The 25,627-nt window shown below is 52.9% G+C and overlaps 1 protein-coding gene across 1 annotated transcript; it reads left to right on the forward strand.

The window, feature by feature from the left end:
• LTF (lactotransferrin) lies at positions 1-22,582 on the forward strand (the record flags this gene model as incomplete). The annotated part of the gene is made up of 17 exons (XM_081105574.1): positions 1-43; positions 3,095-3,258; positions 3,885-3,993; positions 4,299-4,481; positions 4,769-4,916; positions 6,090-6,145; positions 8,283-8,461; positions 8,899-9,073; positions 9,965-10,119; positions 11,487-11,577; positions 13,721-13,768; positions 14,655-14,810; positions 15,348-15,489; positions 17,173-17,240; positions 19,322-19,506; positions 20,864-21,053; positions 22,346-22,582. 17 exons carry the CDS (start codon positions 1-3, stop codon positions 22,378-22,380), a joined length of 2,127 nt encoding a protein of 708 aa, XP_080961700.1. The 3' UTR covers positions 22,381-22,582.
• Positions 22,583-25,627: the final 3,045 nt, after the last annotated feature.

A 25,627-nucleotide genomic window follows, 5' to 3' on the forward strand; every position in this document is an offset into this window, starting at 1 on the left:
ATGAAGCTCATCTTCTCTGCCCTGCTGTCCCTCCTGGCCCTTGGTGAGTGCAGGGTCCTGGGGGCGAGCCCCACCGAGTGGGCATCCTGGTCTCTGTGCCCCATGAGGTGGGAGCCCCCGTCACTGTGCACCCCCAGCTGGGTGTCCTGGTCCCTGCATCCTGCGGGGTTGGCACCCAGAGCCTGCAGTCGCTGGTGGTGCAGGGCTCCTTGGGGAGGAGCCGGAGCTAGCACTTCTGAACTGGTCCCGGGCAGCCTAGAGCTGTGCAGAGCTTCCCCAGCTCTATTCCAGCCTAGTGCAGCCTCCTCCAGGAAGTCTGCTGGGAGTGGTCTTCCTGAACCCTGTCCCATTTTGTCCTACTAGGACCTTTGGTACCCAAGGTACTGTTACAGGCAGTTACATGGGAGGCAAATGAGACTCAGAGTGGATGAGTGACTTGCCCAAGATACACAGCAGACCTGGGGCTCAAGATCCCAGTTCCTGCGAGGGCTGTGCTGACTTGGGCAAGGCAGAGCCCTTCTGAGCATCAGTTTCTTCATGTGAAGAATGGGCCAAACATCTTCCCACACAGCTGTGAGGGGCAGCAGCAGGGTGCCACCTGCTCAGTGGCAGACACCTCCCCCCATCCGGGAGCAGGGGTGGTGGCCCAGACCTCCTGAGGAGACCTTTCTCAGAGGCAGAGAGATAGAGTTCTGGTTTCAGATGTGCCCAGACTAGAAGGGACGACATAGAAGGGATGAAACAATTGTTAGCTTTGTACCTAAACATCTGAAGCAATTTCTGGGGTGTCTGAGGGCACAGGCCAGTGATGGACATTAGTAATGTCCTGTCTGAGGGGCAGGGCTTCCTCAGTGAAGGGGAGGCTCCAGACAGCAGCAGAAAGGGCTGTGATGGGCAGCACTGAGGCTGTGAGTGGGGGGGTCAGAGGGAAGGCCCCCCAGTTCCACGCCAGCCCAATGCAGCCTCCTCTGGGACATCTGCTGGGAGGAGTAGTTAGCAGCAGTGAACTGATGTCCCCAACCTAGGGAGCACGGTGCCCCCTGTCCCTGCCTTCTGGTCCCCTTCTCCACACTCCTTCCCATGAGTGCTAGGCATCCCTCTCTTCTCTAAGGCGGGATTGGGCCGGGCCAGGACCAGCTGCTCAGGGCCAACTCCCTTCTGCTCCCTGACCTGTGGCCTGCTGGGGGCCGATGGGGGGGGGGCGGAGGGGCGGGGGGCGGGGAGGGGAGCGGCACCCTGGAGAGGCAGAGAGGCAGGAAGCCTTGCTTTCCCGGATGTGGCCATGGGCCACAGGCCAGGCTTTGGCTCAGAGTTGCACCCATTGTCACTGGAACCTTCGGTTGTCTTGGCCCCTGAGCCCTGGGAGCCACAAGTCTCCTACACGCCCTCCCCGGTGCCTCAAACACCTCGGGGCTGACTGTGCAGGGCTGGCTCACGAGTGGGGAAGGCAGAGGGCACATCCAAAGGGGAAGGGGCTTATGCAACCAGGTGCTTTGTTTCTAACAGCTTTACTGGGTGCATTTTACATCGCACGAAATTCTCCTGTCTCAGTGATTGCTAGCAGTGCTGCTGAGTGGGGGAACCATCACTGTAAACCCGATGAGAACATTTCTATCCCTTCCTCATGACCGTCCATCCTCATTCCCACCCCGGCATCAGGCGGCCACTAGCCTACTTTCTGTTTCTATACATTTGCCTTTTATGGATGGTTCATACGAGTGGCATCATACAATAGGTGGTCTCCTGTGTCTGGAACCTTCCACATAGCATAAACCAGGCACATTGATATTGTACCCATCAGTTACTCCTTTTTTGTTTTTGTTTTTAAATATATTTTATTGATTTTTTTACAGAGAGAAGGGGAGAGGGATAGAGTTAGAAACATCGATGAGAGAGAAACATCGATCAGCTGCCTCCTGCACACTCCCTACTGGGGATGTGCCCGCAACCAGGGTACATGCCCCTGACTGGAATTGAACCTGGGACCCTTCAGTCCGCAGGCCGACGCTCTGTCCACTGAGCCAAACCGGTTCAGACTCAGTCATTCCTTTTTATTGCCAATTCCATACTATGGATGTGGACGTCCAGGTTGTTTTCACTTTTTGGCTCTTCTGAATAATGCTGCTTTGAATATTCATGCAGGAGTCTTTATGTGGACATCTGTTTTCATTTCTTTGGGGAATGTATTGGGCTAACGCTCTAGCCAACTGAGCTACCTGGCCAGGGACCTGGGTGGCTTGTAAGAGCTGTGAGCAAACCTGGTGCAGCCTTCTCCCCAGTTGCATAGATGGTAGCCACCAAGGCAGGCTGGCAGGAGAAGCAGCCTCAATGGGGGCACCCCGACCCATTTGGTCCACCATTTACTGCAGCTACTGCCAAGGAGTCAGGTGGCTTGTCCTTAGCTCCCTGGGCATCCCCTGGGGAGATGCTTATAGACACAACACTCTAGAGCAGTGGTTCTCAACCTTCTGGCCCTTTAAATACAGTTCCTCATGTTGTGACCCCCAACCACAAAATTATTTTCGTTGCTACTTCATAACTGTAATGTTGCTACTGTTATGAATCGTAATGTAAATATCTGATATGCAGGATGGTCTTAGGCGACCCCTGTGAAAGGTTGAGAACCGCTGCTCTAGAGGGACCTGGATTCTAGGCTGGACTTGGCCGCTGCTGAGCAGCCAGCCACTCAGCCTCCTCAAGAGCCGGTTTCCACACGAGGAGCAGGAATCCCTGCCTGCCCACCTCACAAGTGCAGGTGGGACCAGGCAGGTGGGAGAACCCCATCCACGGACGCAAGGGTTCATCATCACTTTTCTAGGGTGGGAAACGCGTCAGTCACAGGAAGGAAAGAACCCAGAGCTTCTGAAGGTCTCCTTGAGTTCACCGAGCATCAGCCCTCTCTCTGGCCAGGACAGCGCGCTTACTAGGCCAGGGAGATGCCTCCACCGGAGGTGAGAGGCCTGCCTTAGAGGCAGAGTGGAGAGGGAAGGGGCAGAGCAGGAGAGATGGCAGAGTCTGGAAAAGTCCGTCGGAGGGTAAGGCAGTCTCTTCCATGGGCAGTGGCTGAACCTTTACTCCTTGGCCTTTCTCCCAGGACTGTGTCTGGCCGCCCCTAGGAAGAGCGTTCGATGGTGCACCATCTCACCAGCCGAGACATCAAAATGCTTTGCATTCCAGCGGAATCTGAGAAGAGTGCGTGGGCCCTCCATCTCCTGCATAAGGAAAACTTCCTACACGGAGTGTATCCGGGCCATCGCGGTAAGTCCGGGCCATATGCTGGGTAAGACCAAATTAATGGAAGGGAAGGGGAGGAGAGGGGAGGGGAGGGCAGGCGAGGGGAGGGAAAAGCATGGGATAAAATGAGAAACTGTGCTCTCCCCTCCTCCCTCTGCTTTTCTTCCTGGGCGCTTGTCAGTGGGGCGTGGGCCTCTCTCATAGGACACGACACTATTTTGAATGCAGAGATCCTCATTCTAAAGTGGAGAGACCATGTGTGTGGGGAACCTGGGATCTCAGCATAAATTGTTTCTGTGTCTCTTTTTTTAATTAAAATGTATAAAGCACTGTGAGGGGTGTGCTCACCAGAGTTATGCAGGGTGCGGCAAACGTAGGTTTACAGTTGTCATATGGAACAGAATCCAATAGTTAATAAATAACAACACAAGAATAAACTCTGTGTCTCATGACTCACAACTGTAAACCTACGTTTGCCCCACCCTGTACAGGTGGGTGGGCACCTGAGAAAGAGGCAGCGTGCCAGCCTCAAGGGTTAAAGCAGTTGGGTTGGTGCCCATTTGTCCCAAAAGAGGGCCTCTCGGCTCATGCCACCTGGCCCTTCAGAAGATCCTTCCAGCCCCAGAACCTTTTGGCCGCTTTGCTTTCAGGAAAACAAGGCGGATGCTGTGACCCTGGACGGCGGGCTGGTGTATGAGGCCGGCCTGGAACCCTACAAGCTGCGGCCTGTAGCAGCCGAGGTCTATGGGACGGAAGAGAGTGAGTTCCCCCTGGAACCCAGAACTGGGGTGGCCGTGGCCTTGGCCCTGGGCTCTGTGGAGTCAGAGTGGATGAGTGACCTAGGTGGGGCCTTGGGCAGCATCACACTTGAAGGCACAGAGTCCCCGGGTGCTTGGGGCCAGAGGTGACCCATTACGGGAGGACACCGGTTGCTTCTTGGGGGTCAGGACAGGCTTTGGGTAGCTCTGCACCCAGAGAAACTGCAGCTCCAGGCCCCTCCCACCAGGGGCTCCTCTCCCTTGGGACCTGGCCATGAGCATTCCATTCTCCCTGGCCCTTCGCAGAGCCCCAGACCCACTATTATGCTGTGGCCGTAGCGAAGAAGGGCAGCAACTTCCAGCTGAACCAGATGGGAGGCGTGAAGTCCTGCCACACCGGCCTGAACAGGTCCGCCGGCTGGAACATCCCCATGGGCGTGCTTCGTCCGTTCCTGAACTGGGAAGGCCCCCCCACGCCCCTTCAGGAAGGTGAGGTGGCTGGGGGCTGGGGGTGATCGCAGGCAGGGAGGGGTCTCTACACACACACAGCCACTTTGGGACCACACGGGTGAGTGTGCAGGTGACTCCAAGGTTAACCTGGCGGGCTCCCTGCCCCAGCTGCCCTGGGGAACTGGTGTCTGAACTCAGAACCTCACAACAGAGGCGACAGGTCCGCAGGGGTGGAGGGAGGGGCTGCCCATAAGGAGCACACGGGAGGGGAGGCTGGCTGTGGCCAGGGCTGCCTCCCACACTGGTCCGTTTCTCTGTGTCCACAGCCGTGGCCAACTTCTTCTCGGCCAGCTGTGTGCCCTGTGCGGACGGGACTCAGTACCCCAACCTGTGTCGCCTGTGCGCGGGGACAGGGCAGAACAAATGTGCCTGCTCCTCCGAGGAGCCCTACTTTGGCTACTCCGGTGCCTTCAAGTGAGTGAGACTCTCTTCTCCCCAGTGGCCCTAGAGCCACAGGTCCTCAGGCCAGGAGGCCTTTTCTGTGGCCCCAGGTAGAGCTCAGCCTGCCATGGGGACCGGAGAGGGGGTGCAGTGCAGACAGAGAAATGGTGTACAAGGAGGGTGCTGACTTTGCCCAGCGCATGCTCCCCTCACCCCTACTCCAGCCGGGGAGCAAACAGTCCCTCAGCAGTGGCTGCCTGGTCTCTCCAGAGAACCGTGAATCTGGCTTTGACCTTGTGTCGTCCTGGGTTCCATCTGCTGACTTCTGTCCTCTCCCACGGATGGATGGACGGGCTGAAGGAGTGTTATCATGAGACAGCAGCCAGTCCCAGGCTCCCTGCTGAGCAGGATGGCGGGCTGTCCGGGCTGATGTTAGTCTATCCTACCTGAGCCCCACCCTCCTGCATCCCCCGCAAAGCTTGGAGACAGCGAGCCCTGCCCAATGGGCTCCCTGTGCCTTCCTGCCCCCATGCTGAGGCTGACACTGACAGCCCCCCCGCCCTCCCCCAGCCTCTGGGACTCAGGCAGTTTTGCAGAGGGAGGCCTCCCTGCCTCTGTACTGGCCGGGGCTCACTTGCCCACTCAGTCTTGGAGAAAGAACCACATGGCCAAGGATACTGAGACTTTGTCCTCTGGTGTACAGGCTTCAAACTTCTCTTTTATGGAGAAAGACAAGGTTCTGCCCTCTCGGTTCTTTTTTTTTTTTTTTAAATATTTTATTAATTTTTCACAGAGAGGAAGGGAGAGCTATAGAGAGCCAGAAACATCGATGAGAGAGAAACACCGATCAGCTGCCTCCTGCACATCCCCCACTGGGGATGTGCCCGCAACCCAGGCACATGCCCTTGACCGGAATCGAACCCGGGACTCTTCAGTCCGCAGGCCGACGCTCTATCCACTGAGCCAAACCGGCTTCGGCTGCCCTCTCGGTTCTTAAGGCAAACAGTGGGGGCCTCTGGCCAGTACCTGAGTCCTTCCTCCTCAGATTCTACCTGGAGGGGGCCCCTGCTGCCTTCTCAGTCGGGGTGTCCCACAACCCCCGAGCCCTGCCCTCCAAGGAGCAGCACCCATGAAGAAAGCCCTGTTTTAGGGGCACGAGGAAGAAGCCGCTCTGGGCTGACCCTCCCGTGCCTTCTCATTTCACAGGTGTCTGAAAGATGGGGCTGGAGACGTGGCTTTTGTCAAGGACAGTACACTGTTCGGTAAGAGCAGAGAGAGGAGCTGCGGTGCTGCCTCCTTTTCTTTTATCTCATCACTAGAGGCCCAGTGCATGAAATTTGTGCATGGGCAGGGTCCCTAGGCCTGACCTGCCTCCTGTGCCACCCCCCCACCCCCTTCCTTTCCTCACTCCCTCAGTGCCCCACTGCTGCTGGTCGCCTGCCATGTTCCGTGTCGCCCCCTGGGGGTCAGCGCACATCATAGCTAGCAATTGAACTCCTGGTCTCCCGGTTGAACTCCCGAGGGGACACTTTGCATATTAGCCTTTTATATATATAGATAATTCTAAACACTAAGCTAATTAGATTCCTCAATTCCTGGCACACTGTTTTTAAAAAAAATATATATATATTGATTTCAGAGAGGAAGGGAGAGGGAGAGAGAAAGAGAAACATCAATGATGGGAGAGAATCATTGACCGGCTGCCTCCTGCATACCCCACACTGGGGATTGAGTCCGCAATCTGGGCATGTGCCCTGACCTGGAATTGACTGTGACCTCCTGGTTCATAGGTCCACGCTCAACCACTGAGCCACATTGGCTGGGCTCATGGCACACTCTTATTAAGGTTCCCCACAGGGCACAGCTCTTATTTTATGTAATTTCATAGTTTATACAATCAGTTTTCTTTAGATCAGTGTCTACTGCCTTTCTCTTCCCCTCACACACTCCATGCCAAGGAGCTTGATACGTGCCCTCCCAGATGTACGTGGTCTTGTAAATGTCCAGGGCCCGTTTGGGTTCCTGGGTCCTAAGCTCACAGACGTTTTATTGAGCACAAGAACCCTCATTACTGAGCACTAGAAGTCATGCTGCTGCCAAGGTTTCCCATCTAGCACTTTGGTCTAGACATTTCTCTATGCTGTTGTACAAATGCCTAGTTTAGTGGTTCTAACTGCTGGTGGATGCTCCATGGAACCCGTCCACCAGGGTTTCTTATCTATCACCTTAGTGATGGCCTGGTTCATCCTGTCCTTCCCTTTACCACAGAGAGCTCCGCGACTCATGCCTTTATGTGTGTCCTCTTACTGTCTTGTTAGAGGGGCGGGGGGTGGGGAGGGAGGTGCAGGGGGGCGGCCCAGGTAGGATAGACTAACATCAGTTAGAGAGTGCCCTGAGAGAGCACACACTGAAGCACAGTAGCTGGGTATGCACAAATGACACATTGTACCCAGAAACACTGGGGACAGACCCATGACATTCTCTCCAAGATCTCCTGAGATAGACACACTACACTTACTCAGGACCTCCAGAGACAGTCCCACCACACTCACCCAGGACCTTAAGACACAGGCCCATCACACTCATAAGGATCTCCAGACACAGGCCCACCACACTCACTCAGGACCTCCAGACACAGGCCTGCCACACTCACCCAGGACCTACAGATATAGGCCCGTCACACTCACCCAGGACCTCTAGACACAGGCCCATCACACTCACCCAGGACCTCCAGAGACAGGCCTGTCACACTCACCCAGGACCTACAGATATAGGCCCGTCACACTCATCAGGACCTCTAGACACAGGCCCATCACACTCACCCAGGACCTCCAGAGACAGGCCTGTCACACTCACCCAGGACCTACAGATATAGGCCCGTCACACTCACCCAGGACCTCTAGACACAGGCCCATCACACTCATCAGGACCTCCAGAGACAGGCCCATCACACTCATCAGGACCTCCAGAGACAGGCCCACCACATTCCATCCATTTTTATTCTTTCTAGGGATGTGGGTAAGGCAGCACCCCCTGGCTGGTCCCTTGGTTTGTCTCCATCACATGACCCTTTTCTAGGTGGGGTTGCCATGGAAACAGATGATGTCTGGCTCAGCTTCCTTGGTTCACCAGCACCAGCACAGCCCATATGATCCACTCAGAGCATCACTGGGCCGGGCCCTGAGGCTCGCTGGGCACTGTCTTTACCTTTCTGAGTGTTCTAGACTCTAGAATCTAGAGCAATCCACTGTCTTTCTTTCAGAACCCCCAATTTTGTCAACTGTGTAAAATATCTCTTCCAGCTCAAATTCCATGAGGGGAGAGGAATCGGGGCTCATGATTCTGCCTGGAGTAGGCTCCTCTGGGTCCTCCAACCCCCTCCTCTCCTCTTTTCCCCAGAGAACCTGCCAGACAAGACTGAGAGAGACCAGTATGAGCTGCTCTGCCTAGACAATACTCGGAAGTCAGTGGATGACTTCAAGGAGTGCCACCTGGCCCAGGTTCCTTCTCATGCTGTTGTGGCCCGAAGTGGGGATGGCAAGGAGGACTTGATCTGGAGGCTTCTCAACAAGGCACAGGTATCCACACTCCTGCTGGGATTTGATGCCAGAGGTTCCTTCCTCCCCTAACTTCCTCCCCTTCTAGAAGCCCCTCTGTATCCTCACTGGCCAGGAGTGTCCAGTGGGCTGCTTGCCTAGGCTGCCCTCTGGACAGCAGCAGGTATGAAGCCCCTCCAGCATTACTGACTAACAGTGTCTCATGGGCTGGGACAAAGCTGGGAGGACAATGCAACATTCTCAGGACCCCAAGGTGCTTGGACCCCAGCAACACCCTAAAGAATAAGCCGTGACTGAGCTACGTCACAGAAATGGCCTGAGCCCCTTACAGGAGGAAGGCAACCAAGCTTCCTGCTCTCAGAATCACCCCTAAGTTCCAGATACTCTTTTTCACCGTAGTGGTTTTGTTTCTTTCTTATTTACTGCGACATCAGCAATTCTATGTTGTCCTTAACTAGGAGAAGTTTGGAAAAGGCAAATCGTCGGCATTCCAGCTCTTCAGCTCCCCGCGTGGGCAGAAGGACCTGCTGTTCAAAGATAATGCGCTCGGGTTTTTGAGGATTCCCTCGAAGATAGACGCTGGCCTGTACCTCGGTTCCAACTATGTCACTGCCCTCAAGGGCTTGAAGGAAAGTGAGTGAGGGCTGGCTGGTGCGGGTGGGGAGCCACAGCTGAGTCCCTGGGGAGAGCACCTCACACCCCCTGGAGCGCAGGCGGCGGGGCCCTGTCCTAGAGCGGTCATTGCCCCATGTCCCAGCCACTGGAGGTCTCCGCCGTGGTAGGTTTGATGCAGGTGCGAGTGTCTCTGCCAACCAAGTGCGAGCGTTTCAATGTGTGGGAGTGACTCCGAGAGAACGTGTCAGCCCGTGATTAATGCTGCCACATGACCCTGTGCACGTCAGCCTCCCCAGCCCTGACAGAAAAGTCAGTCTGCCTCCTATGGGGTGAGCAAACTGCACACGGGCCAAGAGAGCCGGGGCCCCCCTGGGGTGAAGCCGGAGGCCTGGTGCACACTGCCCTGTGCCTGGGCTCTAGGCCTGGCTGGGGAGACCACAGTGGGCCCGCTCAGTCGTGGTTCTTCCCCCACGGGGGGGCTTGGCGTGGAGTGTGGGTGAACCCAGAGATGACTGCCAGCCTTAGGCGAGGTCAGAGCTGGTTCAGGGTCCCCTAGGTCATCTCTGGGGAGCTGTCTCTGAGTTCTGGAGCTTTTATCCTATGGGACTGAGATATTAGGCAAGTCGTTACACTAAGGAGTGAAGGGTGGATTAGAAGCCAGGAGAGGAATGGGACCGAGAAACAAGGTGAGGAGGAAACCGCCCCGGGAAGGGGCTGGGCGCTGACAGTGGAAGGGGCGAGGCAGATGCCCGGAGACTCTTCCATCTGGAAGTAGGATTGGGCCGCACCCACGGGAAGGCCAAGCAGGAAGGGTGCTCAGAGTGGAGCCCGGGCTCCAGGGAGGTTGGCAGCGTGGGGTGTCCTTGGCCAGGCTCAGGGCCCCTGTTGATGCTGTGTCCCTCCGGGCAGCGTCCGCGGAGGTGGAGGCGCGGCGCGCACGGGTCGTGTGGTGTGCGGTGGGCCCCGAGGAGCAGCGCAAGTGCCAGCAGTGGAGCAGCCAGAGCAATGGGACAGTGGCCTGTGCCACCGCTGCCACCACCGAGGACTGCATCGCCCTGGTCCTGGTAAGGCTGCTGCTGCGGGAGCCTGTGTGGCCTGCGGGTGGGGCAGCGGGCTCCGGAGGACTCCCCAGGTCGTGGGCATCTGCTTAGAAGTGACTGGGCGCTAAGAGGCACTATGGTGAGGGTAGGCAGGGGGGACCCGGGGCGGGGGTCTCCTCTGGCCCAGCACACAGAGTGCAAACAGGCACAGCTTTCTGTCAGAAAACTGTATTTTGTGGGGTTGCCACTCTTCCGATGATAAGAACAACGCACGATCATTGCAGGTAGTTTGGAAAAGATAGAAAGATGTGATGTAAAATAATTAAAGAGAAACCAGCTGTGACTCACACAGAGAGACACCACCGCTAAAGTTGGGGTACTTTCCCACCCAGGACTTCCGGGGCCCCAATGTCTGGGCTGGCCACAGCACCGGCTCATACCTGTCAGTTGCTACTTGCATCCTGTTCACTTAATGGTATATCCCAGCCACGTCACGTGAATATATAGTCTTTGAAAACACTTCTGAAAGAAATGACTTCAGGGTATCTCTTATGGGGATGTGGCTTGGTCGTGACCCTATTCCTCTTTGTCCCCTTATTTTGTTGTTACAATAACCCCGTGATGCCTTTCCTTGAATAGAAATCTTCATACACGTCTCCAGTTACTTTTTTTTTAATTTTTAAAAATATATTGATTTTTTACAGAGAGGAAGGGAGAGGGATAGAGAGTTAGAAACATCGATGAGAGAGAAACATCGATCAGCTGCCTCCTGCACACTCCCTACTGGGGATGTGCCTGTAACCAAGGTACATGCCCTTGACTGGAATCAAACCTGGGATCCTTGAGTCCGCAGGCTGACGCTCTATTCACTGAGCCAAACCGGTTAGGGCTCCAGTTACTTTTAATATTGTCGCAAGAAAATTAATACTGGGCCAAAGAGGGCGCGTGGGACCCTGATGACTCCCTGCTCCCGTGCACATTCCTCTTGCCGGGAGCCAGTGTAATTAGGAATCGCAGCTCATTTGTCCATCAACTTCGGTGTAGCCCTTGGAGTGTAGTCAGCTGGTCCCATCTGTCTCCTGAGGGAGTGAGGCTGTGCAGGAGGGTGTCCCAAGGGCACTCCAGGGCACAGAGGGCTTGTTCAGGGGACAGAGGGCGAGTGCGGCCTGTGCAGGCTCTTTCCAGTGGAAGTGATAGCAGGAAAGGCCGGTGGCTGGCTGAGGATTAGCAGCGCTTACGGCGTGCCCTTTGGTGCTCGGTTCAAACACTCCCGCCTCTTTCTGCTGCTTTCCTGGGACAGCTGCCATCAAGCCGTTCTCTCTGAGAGCGGTCCAGCCAGGCGGGACACGAGTGGCCTCGCCCTGATGCCGCAGAGTTGCTTGTCTTTGCAGAAAGGAGAAGCTGACGCCATGAGCTTGGACGGAGGATTCATCTACATCGCGGGCAAATGCGGTTTGGTGCCTGTGCTGGCAGAGAGCCAAAGTAAGTGTGCGTGTAGGGGTATCCTCTCTGGTTTATTCCCCTGGGCCATGGGCTGGGGGGTGGAGGAGTCACCCCTCTGTGGGTCCAGGCGGAGGCACTGAGAAGGATGGATACGTTCAAACAGGAGAATCAGGGGAAGAGTGAACACAAGGACTGTGTTCTCCACAGAGCCAAGGTTCCTCTTCGTAATTCAAAAAATTACAATGTGGCCCAGTAATTCCCCTGTGGGGTCAAAAGGTGCCCAAGTATAAGTTGAGTGTCGACCTATGAACCAGGAGGTCATGGTTCAATTCCCTGTCAGGGCATATGCCTGGGTTTTGGGCTGGATCCCCAGTAAGGGGGGTGCGGGAGGCAGCCAATCCATGATTCTCTCATCATTAATGTTTTTTTCTCTCTCTCCCTCTCCCTTCCTCTCTGAAATCTATTAAAAAATTAGTTTAATGTATTTTAATAGCAAACTTACAGGAACATCACAGAAAAGAGGCAACATTAAAAGCACGTACTTGCATGTAGGGCAATCAGTCAGAAAGTATAGTGAATGGATGGGATCTACTGCGTGATTCCGTTAGTTGCCATCAGTAAGAAATGAACTTGTTTTTTAAAAAAATCCAAATGCTGGCATTGTCCAGAAAAATTTAACAGGCTTATTTATATTGTTATAAAGTTGAACTGCTGAAACTTGTTTACTGAAGCATTTTTACATGCATTAATGCTTTATGTCCCCACTTTATATTTAAGAAATTTGCACATAAATGAAAATAGAAAAACTGCAATACCTAATTTCTGTCCCCTGTTTTCCACTTGCAGTATTTTACTTAGGTACCTTTTGACCCCATAGGGGAATGGCAGAGAATGTAACATTCAGAACTACCAATAACAGGAAAAAGAGAAAAATTTTTTAAAGAATGAAATGTGTTTTTTATCATAGCATATTCTTTTGTTTTGTTTTGTTTTGTTTTGTTAATCCTCACCCAAGGATATTTTTCCATTTACTTTTAGAGAGAATGGAAGGGAGAGAGAGAGACAGAGAGAAACATCAGTGTGAGAAAGACACATCGATTGGTTGTCTCCTATACCCTCCATGGCTAGGGAACCTGCAACCAAGTTATGTGCCCTTGACTGGAATCGAACCCGGGACCCTTTAGTCTGCTCCTATCCTCTTCGTATGTGGTGTGCTAGGGTGGATGTCTTTTGGCACATGGATAGCACACAGGTTGGTGTCTTCAAAAAGCCCAATCAGGTAGACCTCATGCCTCCTGCAGAGCACCAACAGCTGCACACTGGGAGCACAGATCTGGTTTGAAGTCCGGAGCAATTTCTTCTGATAACGTCCCATCGCACTCAGTGCTGGGGGACCAGGCCTGTAACGATGCAGTTTCTTCACCACACCAGTAGAGGGCGCACTCTCACCAGCAGCTTTGGTAGCCAGTTGCTTCCTAGGTGCTTTACCACCAGTGGATTTGCAGGCATCTGCTTTTTATGAGCTGTGGTATAGAGACCTCTTCACTTACCCCTTCTCCTTCGGCTGGAGCTGTCACTGGCCTTAGAGAGCAACATTTTTGGAAATATTTCAGGAAAGTATAATATGCATACAGAAAAGTGCACATAAGGGTACAACTCCATGGCATTTCACACTGGTGCATCCCCCGGCGCTAGTGCCCAGATCAAGACCCAGCAAGTTTCACAAGCCCCTGTGTGCCCTCCTGTCACCAGCCCCCTTACTCCGGCAAGGGTATCGACTCCTGACCTCCCAGGGCACAGATCAGTTCTGTTTATTTTTGAATTTCATGTAAAAGGAGCTGCACAGCGCATGCTCTTTTATCACTTGCTCAGTGTTATACTTGTGCTGTCCCTCCCTGTGGTGCGTGGTGTAGACTATTCAGTCTTGCATGTAGTCTATTGTGTGGCTCTACCGCTGTCATTTATCCACCTGGGCCATTCCCAGGGGGTGGCGCCTGTGAATAGCGCTGCTTGGGAACATCCGGGTCTGTGTCTGTGGTGAACACATGGGAGCAGCTCTGCTGCCTGGAGCCACTGGGACAGTCTTCAAATTCGAGTCTGCACTGTTGAGATTTAAAAGTTTGCAACTTCTCAATAAATCGGAGCGTTTCGTGATGTTTTTTGCTTGTCTTTCTTCTTTCAGAATCCGAAGAGAGCGGCAACTCGGATTGTGTGAATAGACCTGTGGAAGGTGAGTTGGAATCGGTCATTTTCAGGGTCAAGGGTAAGTTCTTGTTGCTGGAGGAAGGGGTGGCAGGAACTTTAAAAAACTCGCAGAAAGAAACGCAGCCAAAGTTCTTGTGAAGATGCAAGTAATTCGTAGACAATTACAACGGATGTTAGATTGACCTTTGCACTTGGCAGAGACCTTGCAGAGTTTCTCATTGCGTCCTGGCCACGTGGGAGGCGAGGTGTTCCATCTCCATCTCCTATGGATGAGGAACAGTGGCTCAGAGAGTCTCCTGATCTCACGCACAGGCCTAGACATTGATGCTGTGGCAGCTCCCGTCCCTTGTGCTAATGCCCTGCTCTGCACACCAGCCCCACCTGCCCGCCCAGAGCTGGTGCTGGCTCAGCTTCGGAGGAGCTGTGCGCTGCCCACAGTGGGAGTCTGTCAGGTGCACCCTGGCAGGAGGAGGACTGGCAGCGCAGGACTCAGCACCGGGCGGTCCAGACAGCACTTAGCCTGGTGGTCGCCATCGCTCTGGCCCAGTGCATAGTGCAGTTGGTAATTTATGCACCATTGGGGTCACGCTAGACGTTCAGTGTTTGTTGCTTTAGTAGCTCACATTTAAAGGTGAGTTTCTGTTTATAACTCAGGGACAGGGTGTGGCTGGTCAAGGATGTCCCCAGCAATCACGGAAAGAATCAGCTTTTCTTACTATCTCATTTCATAGCCCCAAGGACAGCAGCGTAAGCCTTTGTGGTCCACCTAACAATGCGGTACCTGCGGGGGAGGGGGAGGAAGCATTGCTGATGGTGCTTCTTGACCAGCTTCGGTCTGAGGTGCAGACAGCTGCACCAGCGTCCATCTGCCAGGCCCCTGAAGATGAAGACTTGCTCTTCTGTCATCCAAGGGTATCGAGCCGTGGCGGTTGTCAAGAAATCAAATGCTGGCTTCACCTGGAATTCTCTGAAAGGCAAGAAGTCCTGCCACACCGCCGTGGGCAGGACTGCAGGCTGGAACATCCCCATGGGTCTGCTCTTCAACCAGACAGGCTCCTGCAAATTTGGTAAGGAGTCCGGAGGGAGGAGGGCGGGCCACCCTGGGGTGGGTGTGGAAGGTTCCACAGGAATCTCAGGGAAGGAGGGGGTGGGGATTGGCAGGCCCACAGCCTGTATGGGTGTCAGCAAGTTTTCCGCATGGCTGCCCCGCAGTCCGGATGCATTGAATGGTTCTCTGCATACCTTCCCTGCCCACCCCACTCCGAGGTAACTCAATGGACTCTCAGTCCGTTTCTCTGCACATGGCCAAGTTCATCAGTGCAGTCCCCAGCTCAAGGCTTGGCCAGGGGACCCTCTGTGGGTCCCATCATAGACTCCTCCCCAGCCCCAGACGGATTTCCTGCCAATGCCTGCAGTCCGAAGCCTTTCCTGATTTCCGGTGGGCCCTGGATTGGTGGTGACACGTCACTGCTTGTGACAGTGGCTGTGTTCTCTCTGTCCCAGGCACTAGAATGAGCCTGACCCAGGCTGCATCCCCTGATGGGTGAAGGCGTGGGCGTGAAGTCGGGTAGGAAGAGCTGACTTCCCATGTGCCTTCCCCACAGATGAATTCTTCAGTCAGAGCTGTGCCCCCGGGTCCGACCCGAACTCCAACCTCTGCGCGCTGTGTATTGGCAACGAAGCACGCCAGAACAAGTGTGCCCCCAATAGCAATGAGAGATACTACGGCTACACTGGGGCTTTCCGGTGAGTGCCCCCCGGAGAGGGCCTGTGCCTCCAGCATCTTGGCACTGCGTTCTAAGGGGCCACATGTGGCCTGTCAGAGCAGAGCCAGGGGCTACCTTGGGGGTCTGCTGATGGGCTGTTCCCCCCACACTCACCGCCCCGGAAGTGGGGGCTGGCACTGGGCAGTCTGACCTCAGCTCTGCTGGGCTCCTACTTGTGGCCTGGAGCCAAAGTCAACCTCAGGGCCCTCACTGGCCTCATCCTCAAAGTCAAATGGATAGAGCCCGTGGGACCTTAAGTCCTATCTACAGTTCGAATTTATGGGGAAGAATCATTTTTCACAGCCACCACTCTCTCCCCCACGGTAGATCCTCATGCTTCCCATTTCACTTTTCTCTTTGATTTTGGCCTGAGAGATGGCAAAGAGAAAAAGCAGCATTGCAGGGCTATTCTCCACTAGTTAAGTGGAAAATAACAAAAACAAAAACAAAAAGTTTTCAGAATGACAATCGCTTAGTTATTTACAGTAATGATCCACAACCCACCTTTTGTAATCCCATTCGTGAGGATTCTCAGTGGCACTTACTACATTAGGGGTTTGGAGGGCCCAGTCCCTCTCTCCATTCTCCAATAATATATTTCACCAGCAGGTGGCATCATGCATCTGCAAGCAACATGGGTCAAAGGGTGGTATCAGAACTTTTTAGTATAAATTCAGTAGCCTTCTCTCCATGGATGGGAGGATATAAAAGTAGCTTTTACTATATTGTCTCCGTACCCCCGGGTGTGATTGCATCGGTCTCCATATCTCCTGACATTTCTCCAGATCTGTAGTGCTCTCTGGCTGCTTGTCCGTATTTAAAGAGAGAAGCACCAGAGCTGACTGTTATCTCTGCATCAGCTGCCACATCTTGGCGAGTATGGGCCTCACTGTCGGGCAGTTGGTTTGTGTCATTTCACTGTGGGACATCTAAGTATCAGATCCCATAGGCATCTTCTTTGAGTTGATCAGATTTTCCTTGGGAGCCTGGGAGAGGTAAGCGGCTATGAATGAACCTTCCAAGATATAGTTTTCACTCCATTCCATGATTTCAGCATTGGGCCTCTGCCCTCAACTGGGTTTGGTTCTCTAGTCCATAGTGTTGCTCAGGTTCAATCTCCCTGTGAACAAACCTTCAGTCTGCTGCCAGGGCGAGGAGGAGCTGCACGGGCTAGGAGGGCGCCGACCCTGCACCTATGTCGGCTCTCTCCACTCTTGTTCTCAGTCCCTTTCAATGGTGTTTCTGGTTGTCAAGCCTTTCGGGAGTTCGCCATTCACATCAGCTCTTTTTCTGGGCTCCCCCCGCTTCCAACTTATGTTACAGCTGTTTATTGCTCTGCTGGGTCAATTACTACTCACCCACTTGCTCTCTAACTTCCAAATGCTGTCATTATCTTCTCTCTTTCTCTCCTTGTGCTCCTCTCTCCTGTCAGCTTAAAACTTAAAAAAAAATTTCATAAATATCATTTTATTGGGACTTTAGGAGGTGGGAAGCTACACATATGTGTTCAATCTTCTATTTTAAACCTAAAGTTCCTGGAAATATTTTGTCTTTATCTTTTCTATGTTTACTTCAATGTTTCGAAATGTATATTGCAAATATTTATGAAAACTCTGATAGTTTCTCTTCTCCGGCACTGAGTTTCTTTTCTGGACCATGTTAGGTGCCTGGCGGAGAATGCGGGAGACGTTGCGTTTGTGAAAGATGCCACTGTCCTGGAGAACACGAATGGTAAGCGGAGTTTCCCTTTCCCCTTCGGAGCAGAGTCTCTGGCATCACAGCGCCTCCTACTGGTCATATTTGCAGCTGGAAGATGTACAGGTTTCCAGACTTAAGTTAACTTGGAAATTTTTTACTTTGGTAATGTCTATAGGTGTCACATTGATTTTTTAAAATATATTTTATTGATTTTTTTTACAGAGAGGAAGGGAGAGGGATAGAGAGTTAGAAACATCGATGAGAGAGAAACATCGATCAGCTGCCTCCTGCACACCCCCTACTAGGGATGTGCCTGAAACCAAGGTACACGCCCTTAACCGGAATTGAACCTGGGACCCTTGAGTCAGCAGGCTGACACTCTATCTACTGAGCCAAACCGGTTAGGGCATGTCACATTGATTTTAACCCCCCACACCTCTCTCTCTCTCTCTCTCTTTCTCTCTGTCACACACACACACACACACACACACACACACACACACACCAGCAATGCTCAGTAGCTAATGTCTCCTGGTTTTTTCTAGACATCCACAGAAACACACCATCTGCCTGTCCCAGCCTATGGGAGACTGAATGTGGATGATACTACAAAAAAAAAAAAAAATCAAACATATGCAAATGAAACTTCCCTTCATACAAGGAAGTAGGGATCTTCATTCAGCCCCATGTGAGTCACTGTCTGGAAACTCCTTGGGAGTAAATGGGGACAAAATCACAGGCAGATGCCAGAGGATAGTCTATCAGATGACGTTGAATAATCACTCTCCTGATCTCTAGATGAAAAGCGTAATGACCAAATTTGAGACTCCAGAGTGCACCCCTCTACTCAGTCCCACTCAGCTTCCCCACCCCTCCTGCTCAGCAGGTGCCTTCCCATTTCGTCCCCTGAGAAAGAACAGGCCCAGCTTTCTGCCCCCCTCCTTCAAAGACATCAACAGTCACAGCCGCTCCTTCCTCCTCACATCGCTTGGGAGAGGGGTCAAGGCCAGACATGTAAACTTAGAATGACCCAATATCAAATGGACAAAGACAAGAGAATGGATGGAGTGTTTTCTTGAGGGGGGATGGCAGGAGAGTAGCAGAGGCCTGAACATGAACCCGCACTTGCATGCACACAGACATGCATACGATTCCATTTAGAATTTATGAACCATTCATCTAAGTGGTCTCCAGGGATCAGATGTCAGGTTTAATTTTAAACTTCTGTAGGATTTTACAACTGTATTTTATTGGGACTGACCAAATATATTTGAGAAACCCTTAGACATTCCTTCTTTTCTCAGGCTACACTAAGAGCATTTGAATATGAAAGGAAAGAGGAAACAATTTGTTCTTGAACATAAAGCAGCTATTCTTTTTCTGGAACTCACTGGGAAATATGGCACAGATAGAGGGTTTTCTTTTTAGAAACTAAAAAAATAAATAAATTAATTAATAGCTTTGTCTGGCCGGCATGGTTCCGTGGCTGAGTGTTGACCTATGAACCAGCAGATCATGGTTCAGTTCCCAGTCAGGGCACATGCCCGGTTGCAGGCTCGATTCCCAGTAGGGGACATGCAGGAGGCAGCCAATTGATGATTCTCTCTCATCATTTATGTTTCTATCTCTCTCTCCCTCCCCTTCCTTTCTGAAATCAATAAACAATAAACAATATTTAAAAACATTTAACAGCTTTATTGACATACAATTCACATACTATAAACCTACCCGTTCAGAGTGGACAGTTCAGTGGTCTCCAGTGCAGTCACTTCCCCTCTCTCTCTCTCAGAGCTGGCAGCACCCGTCCACGTTCTGTCTCCCTAGATTGGCCTATTCTGGACATTTCACATAAATTTTATCCTACAATATGTGGCCTTTTGTGACCGGCTACTTTCAAGGTTCATGCATGTACTGATGTGTATCAGTACTTCCCTCCTTGTCATGGCTGACTTCTATTTCATTGTATGGACACAGCATTAATATGTGTTTGACAACGCTTTCTTCTCTCCCCTTCACATCACCACAAGCCCAGTGGGTGCATTTCAAGAGGCCAGTGGATGGTGACACCCATCCAGAAGGCCCCTTGGACTGATGCCACCTTCTTCTTTCCCCAGGAAAGGGCACTGAGGATTGGGCTAAGGATTTGAGGCTGGAGGACTTTGAGCTCTTGTGCCTCAACGGCACCCGGAAGCCTGTGACTGAGGCTAAGAGCTGCTACCTGGCCAAGGCCCCAAATCATGCTGTGGTATCTCGGAGAGATAAGGTGGAGCACCTGGAGCAGGTGCTGCTTGACCAGCAGGTATGCACTACCAGGGCCCTCTGCCCTCTCTCGGTTGCATGGGCTCTGTCAGGTGGGGCAACTGCAGAGCTGGGTCAACCAGCCCATGCCAAGCCTTTCTCTCCAATCCCCCTGCCTGAAGCTGGTGAGAGTATTTGCTTCAGGCCACGAGGCTGCCCAGAGTCTCAGTGAGAACTGTCCTGGGATTTCTAGGACCGACCTAACTTCTGCCCTCAGTCTCCTGCCCCTGGCCTTGAGCTCACTGCCTGCCCGGCTCAGTCCCTTCTTTAGTTCTTCAGGCAAAGACGGTGGCTGAGCTTTCCTCCCACAACTAGGTAGAGTGGCTTACTCAACGCTCCCCAAATCTGGGCCAACTGAGCAATGTCTAGACAAGGCCACTACATTTGTCATCTCCATAAGCAGCTCCCCCAGAACTTCGGTAGCCTTGAGGCCGTCTCTGAGAGTGGTGTGAAGGAAATTCTACCACTTCCTTACAGTCTGCCATCTCTATTAGAACTCCTAGTTTCGTATTAAAACATCATGCCCAGCCGGTGTGGCTCAGTGGTTGAGTGTTGACCTATGAACCAGGAGGTCATGGTTTGATTCCAGGTCAGGGCCCATGGCCAGGTTGCAGGCTCGATCCCCAGTGGGAGGCGTGCAGAGGCAGCCAATCAATGATTCTCTCTTATTGTTGATGTTTCTATCTGCCTCTCCCTCTCCCTTTCTCTCTTAAAAAACACACCAAAAAAACCCCAAAACAAACAAACAAACAAAACACCCATCGCATCTCCAGGTGCACTTTAAAGATAGGGGCCCTGAAATGGCACCCATAGGCATAATAAGAGGCATTATGGAGCCCTCATGGTGGCGCCCGCACTGGTGCTGGTAAGAGGTCTGCTGTCGATGAGGTGCTCGGTATCTCAGCTCAGCCCTGTGGGAGGTCTGGGCGTGGAGGAGGAACTGTGGCCCAGGGAGGCCAAGTGCCCTGCCAAGGCAATGGCCTGTGGGGGGCCGATGATGTCCAGTGCAGACTGCCTCTCCGGGAGAGCTGGCCAGTTAGAAGGCTGCTGGGGACCGACATTTGGGGCAGATCCCCCAAACCCTCAGCTGTCACTTAGTCACAGATTAGGAAGGAAGGAGAGGTGGCAGGAGGTGAGATCTGAGAGGTCGAAGGCCTGGGAGCTGCCCTGGGTGGGTCTGCCACCTGGGGCCTGGGCAGCAGGAGGACGTGGGGCAGGGAACGAGTCCAGAACTGAGCTCCTTTTGGCCATGTTTGTCCCAGGGCTGATCCTGGCGGGAAGGGTGTCCTTGGTCTCCCTAATGCAGATACTCACCTGCTGTCCTCGGCTCCTCACGTGCTGTCTGCCCTTTGACACAGGCTAAGTTTGGAAGAAATGGACGTGACTGCCCAGGCACGTTTTGCTTGTTCCAGTCGGAAACCAAAAACCTTCTTTTCAATGACAACACTGAGTGTCTGGCCAACCTCCAAGGCAAAACGACGTATGAGAAATATTTGGGAGCGGAGTACGTCACGGCGGTTGGGAATCTGAGACAATGCTCCACCTCCCGTAAGTGGACTGTCAGTGGCATCTCCCAAAAACCACCATGGGGGAAGGTCAAGGTTGGCGGGCCAAGCAGGACCCTTGGAGGGAAGATGGGTATAAAAATGTTAAGGCAATGGAATGCCTCTATGCCTCAACAAGTTACAATCTCATTGACGAGGTGAAAGAAATGGAGACTAAAATAAAGCAGGAGATAATATGCTGAATTTTATCATTCTGATAGTGACGGCCATGCAGTTTTTAGAAACTGACCATTTTATTCAGTAAAATGAAATGTGTGTGTATGTATGTATATGTGTATGTATATAGACACATATGTATTGAGAAAGGGCAAATTCCGGTGTCTAGACAGTTACCCCAAATACCAACTATAGAGAATACAAATGCTCAAAATAGCATTTTAGCCAGAAATATGTACTGACAACAATTCAATTCTTTAAAAACATTAAGACGACACCGCAGAGCACTGTGAGGCTCCAGGCGATGATGCTGAGATTCTGTGGCCCCCAGTCATCCAGAGTCAGAGGCATCCGATGGGGGAGGGGTGGTGGTCCACGGGTGGGGTGTAGGACCAAGAATCTCCGTATTAGTGGCTCTCAACTCGGGAGATTTTGCCCTTGAAGGGACACTTGGCAATGCCTGGAGATATTTTTGATTCTCATAACTTAGAGGGCGCTGCTGGTACCTGTGGGTGGAAGCCAGGGATGCTACTAAAGAGCATAGAACAACCCTCACAACAGAAGTCCCGGCTGCTAATCGGGTGCCAAGGAGGAGAGCCCTGCTCTCGCTCAGCCGAGGTCTCGGGGAGCTGAACTGTGCTGCCCGTGTTTGTAGGCAACATTCAGAGAAACCCAGTGGGAGGGCCGTTCATGCGAGCAGCCAGCTCACGGTGGCATAGACTGCACCCCCCGAGGGCAGGGCCGGCCTGTCCAGGCTGAACCCTCGGCACTTAGCACGGTGGCTCATGTGTGAGTGAATGAGTGAATGAGCAGTGCACTCTATTGCACAATCTGCACACAGAGGATGCACGTTCCTGCAGCCAGGGAACCATCAATGTCGGTGAGAGACAAGCTGGGTGGGAGTCATGTCACTCAGTCCAGAGCAGGGAATGGCCCAGGCTGGGGAGGCCACCGCTGCCATGTGCTGCTGTGGGCCGTGGGGAAATGTGAGCAGAGCAAGCATGACTAACGGTGGTGGGAAAGGGCGGGAGAAAGCCTCTGTTTTAGTATCCTCCTTGATTGATGTCTTGATTACAAAAGAAATCAGTGTCTGAATCTCCTGTTTTTTTGTGCCCACAGCACTTCTGGAAGCCTGTGCCTTCCTGAGGAGGTAAAACCCAAGAAGATGGCCCAGTCCCACAGGGAGCCTTGGCCCTCGCTGGCACCCCCCCCCCCCCCCGCCCTCCCTACATCCCCAGGCCCCCCGGGGCCTCTTCTCCCTTCCCCCGGCAGTGTGCTAGTCACACCTGTTTCCACAATTCCCTGCTGTCATCCTCGCAAGAAATAAAACCAGAAATGCTGTTGATTTTCATTCCTTATTAAGCATCGTTCATCTTTTTTAGAATTTTATGCTGAAATCTTGTGTCTGACCCAACACCTGCCTGGTTGAACCTTTCCCCAGCCAACCTCTTCACACTGGGCTGAGCGGCCGCCTTCAGTGTCTTCAGTGGGGTGGGGGGGCCGCTCCTGCCTTCTCTCATCACCTCACTGTGCTTCTATTTTAACCTGTTCACTCTCCTGCCTGGTTCTGGAAAAGGACTCCCCTGTCCCCCAGCCCAGCCTAGGAGCCTTTCCATCTCCCCTCTGAGTGCTTCACTGTTTCTGATCCTGCTGACCATCCGCTCATTCTTTCTTTTTTAAAACATATTTTTATTGATTTCAGAGAGGAAGGGAGAGGGAGAGAGAGGTAGGAACATCAATGATGAGAGAGAATCATTGATTGGCTGCTTTCTGCACGCCCCCTACTGGGGATGAGCCCGAAACCTGGGCATGTGCTCTGCTGGGAACTGAACTGTGATCTCATGGTTCATAGGTCAACGATCAACTCTGAGCCACGCCGGCTGGGCCACCTGCTCCTTCTTGAAACCCTGTTCCCTCGGCTTCCATGCCTCCTATCTCACCTCCTTTTCTGCATTTTGGGGAGTCCTGCAAGTGTGTCCTCCATGATTTTCTTCTCCAGAGTTTTGTTTCTGACACACTGTCTTGATGCCACAGAAGGGAATTAGGGGAGAACCAAATGTTTGGGTTTTGGCTACAAATGCCCAGAGTTAGAGTCCCCTCACTGGGGGCGTGGGGTCCAGCGGGGCCCAGGGACCTGCTCCCTCAGGTTAGTCACCAGGTCAGCCACCCTCAGACAGGCGTCCAGGGCAGCGTTTGCATGGCGGGAGGCGGATGGAGAGAGCAAGGAAAGGGAGGTAGTGATCAGTACGGGGTAGCAGCTGGGAGGTGGTCGTGAGTCATCCTGGGGGAGGGGAGGCTGAGCCCATGGGATTTCAAGGAGGACCCTGAGCCTTAGGCAGCACAGGAGATGGATGCTGAGGGGTGTTATTTGAATTTTAAAGGAGAAGGTCAGAGGACATGGAGACTCTTGGGTAAGGCAGGGAGAGATGGAGAAGAAGGGCAAAGCGCATTTCTTCAGCTTCAGCTTCCCCGGGGCAGCAGTGAAAGTTTCCAGTCATTGCAGGGCCCAGCGTGTGGGCTTGGTCTTAGCAGGAGAAGGGTCGCTCTGAAAGGCTGCTGAGATCTATGTCATAGCCTGGGGACCGGGGGTGGGGCGTGGGGAGGGCGGTACTAGACACCACATCCACAGTGACAGCTCTCAGTCCAGTTCATGCTCCTGCGAAGGTTGGAGATGCGGGTGCAGAGCCCTCAAGCCACTCAGATGCTTCTTTCTCGGGCCCTCCCTGTCCAGGCCACGCAGTTCAAACCCCTGACCCCCCACCAGACCCTCGGCCCTGCAGTCTTTCCTTCTCACGCTGAACTGAATGCAGGCTGCGCTCTTGCATCTTCAACCCCAAGTTCCTTACCGACTTCAAGGGGAGCTCGTGCCTGCATTCCACGCAGTCTGCTCCCGTCTCCCTTCTCTGCCCAGGCAGGGCCATAGGATGCACCAGACCATCTAGGCCTTCCCCCTGCAACTCCCTCTGCCAGGAGTGGTTCCAGGGAGATGCTGCCTCCTCCCACTGTCCCCGTGGGGAGGACGTCCCACAGACTCAGGAATGTAATCTGACCTCCTGGTTGTTGGCCCTTAGGCCTCAGAATCCCAGAATGAAGTGCTCTCGAGCCAATGTTCTGCTCCAGGCCCTTTGTCTAAGATGTTGAATTTTCTCGAGCCTGGTTGTGCTACTTTAACTGCAAAGTACAGAAACAAACAAAACCAAAATCCAATAAACAGCCTTAACTTTCTGTTTCCTCCTCACTGGGTTGGGAGAGAGCCGCAGGGGGTCATTTCCTGGTCTGCTCCAGTGTTTTCTCCTCTATCCTCTTCTACCAGGGGGGTTGGGGTGGGGGGCGAGGAAGACCAGGCAAAGCGAATATGACCTTCAGGGTGAGACCACTCTTGTCCCAGCAGGCTTTGCTCCAAGGGACATGGACAAGCAGAAGCAAACACAGACAGGACGAGCCTCTCCCGCACTGCCCTTCTTCTCGCCACCTCCGCCTCCTGGGATGGTGGCCTAGCCCTGCTGTACAGAACTGAGAAGAAAGCCTCAGATGGTGTAGAGGCACCTCCTTTTTTCTGAATCTGACCTGGTCAGAGGAAGTCCACCTTCCTCATCTTCCCTGAGGTGGAATTGACCTTCCATAGAGGTCAAGAGTCTTCAGACAAACCGACCCACTGAGACTCCCACACAGGACGCCCAGGCAGGACGGGGCAGGGCGGCGGTGCAGGGGAAAGGTGTTAGGAGAAGCAGCTGCAAAGCCCTTCATGGTGGCTGGTCCCAGAGCAGTCAGAGGACGGCCCTGCCCGGCCACAGAGGGCCCCTGGGCAAAGTCCAAGGGAGGTGCCCCTTTCCCGGGGTATGTACAGCTCCTTCCAGGGATGGCGGCCTGGGGAGCCATGTGGGTTGGATTATGGCCACTGTGTGCCCCTCACTCATCTGGATGCTGTAAGCAGGGCTCGACCTGCACAGCTGCACAGCCACCACAGAGACACAACACTGACCAGCAACAGGGTAGCCCCAACCCCTCCTTCCCTCTCCAGTGTCTTCTGCATATTTCACAACTTCTCTCCTATTGATGCTACTTCCCCATACAGAGCACCATGCAGCAGCTTCCACCACAGGGCTCCCCTGGGGAGTCATTCGTGGTTCATCTCAGACATCCTCCAGTCAGGCCACAGCTTTATATTTAAAAAAAAATCTATATCTATATATCTATATCTATATCTATATCTATATCTATATCTATATCTATATATCTATATCTATATTATTGATTTCAGAGAGGAAGGGAGAGGGAGAGAGAAATAGAAACATCAATGATGAGAGAATCATTGATCGGCTGCCTCCTGCACGCCCCACAGTGGGAATCAAGCCCTCCACTCAGGCATGTGTCATAGATCAACACTCACCCACTGAGCCA

This window comes from Myotis nattereri (genome assembly GCF_964212035.1).
Source record: "Myotis nattereri genome assembly, chromosome: 14".
NCBI classification, from domain to species: Eukaryota; Metazoa; Chordata; class Mammalia; order Chiroptera; family Vespertilionidae; genus Myotis; species Myotis nattereri.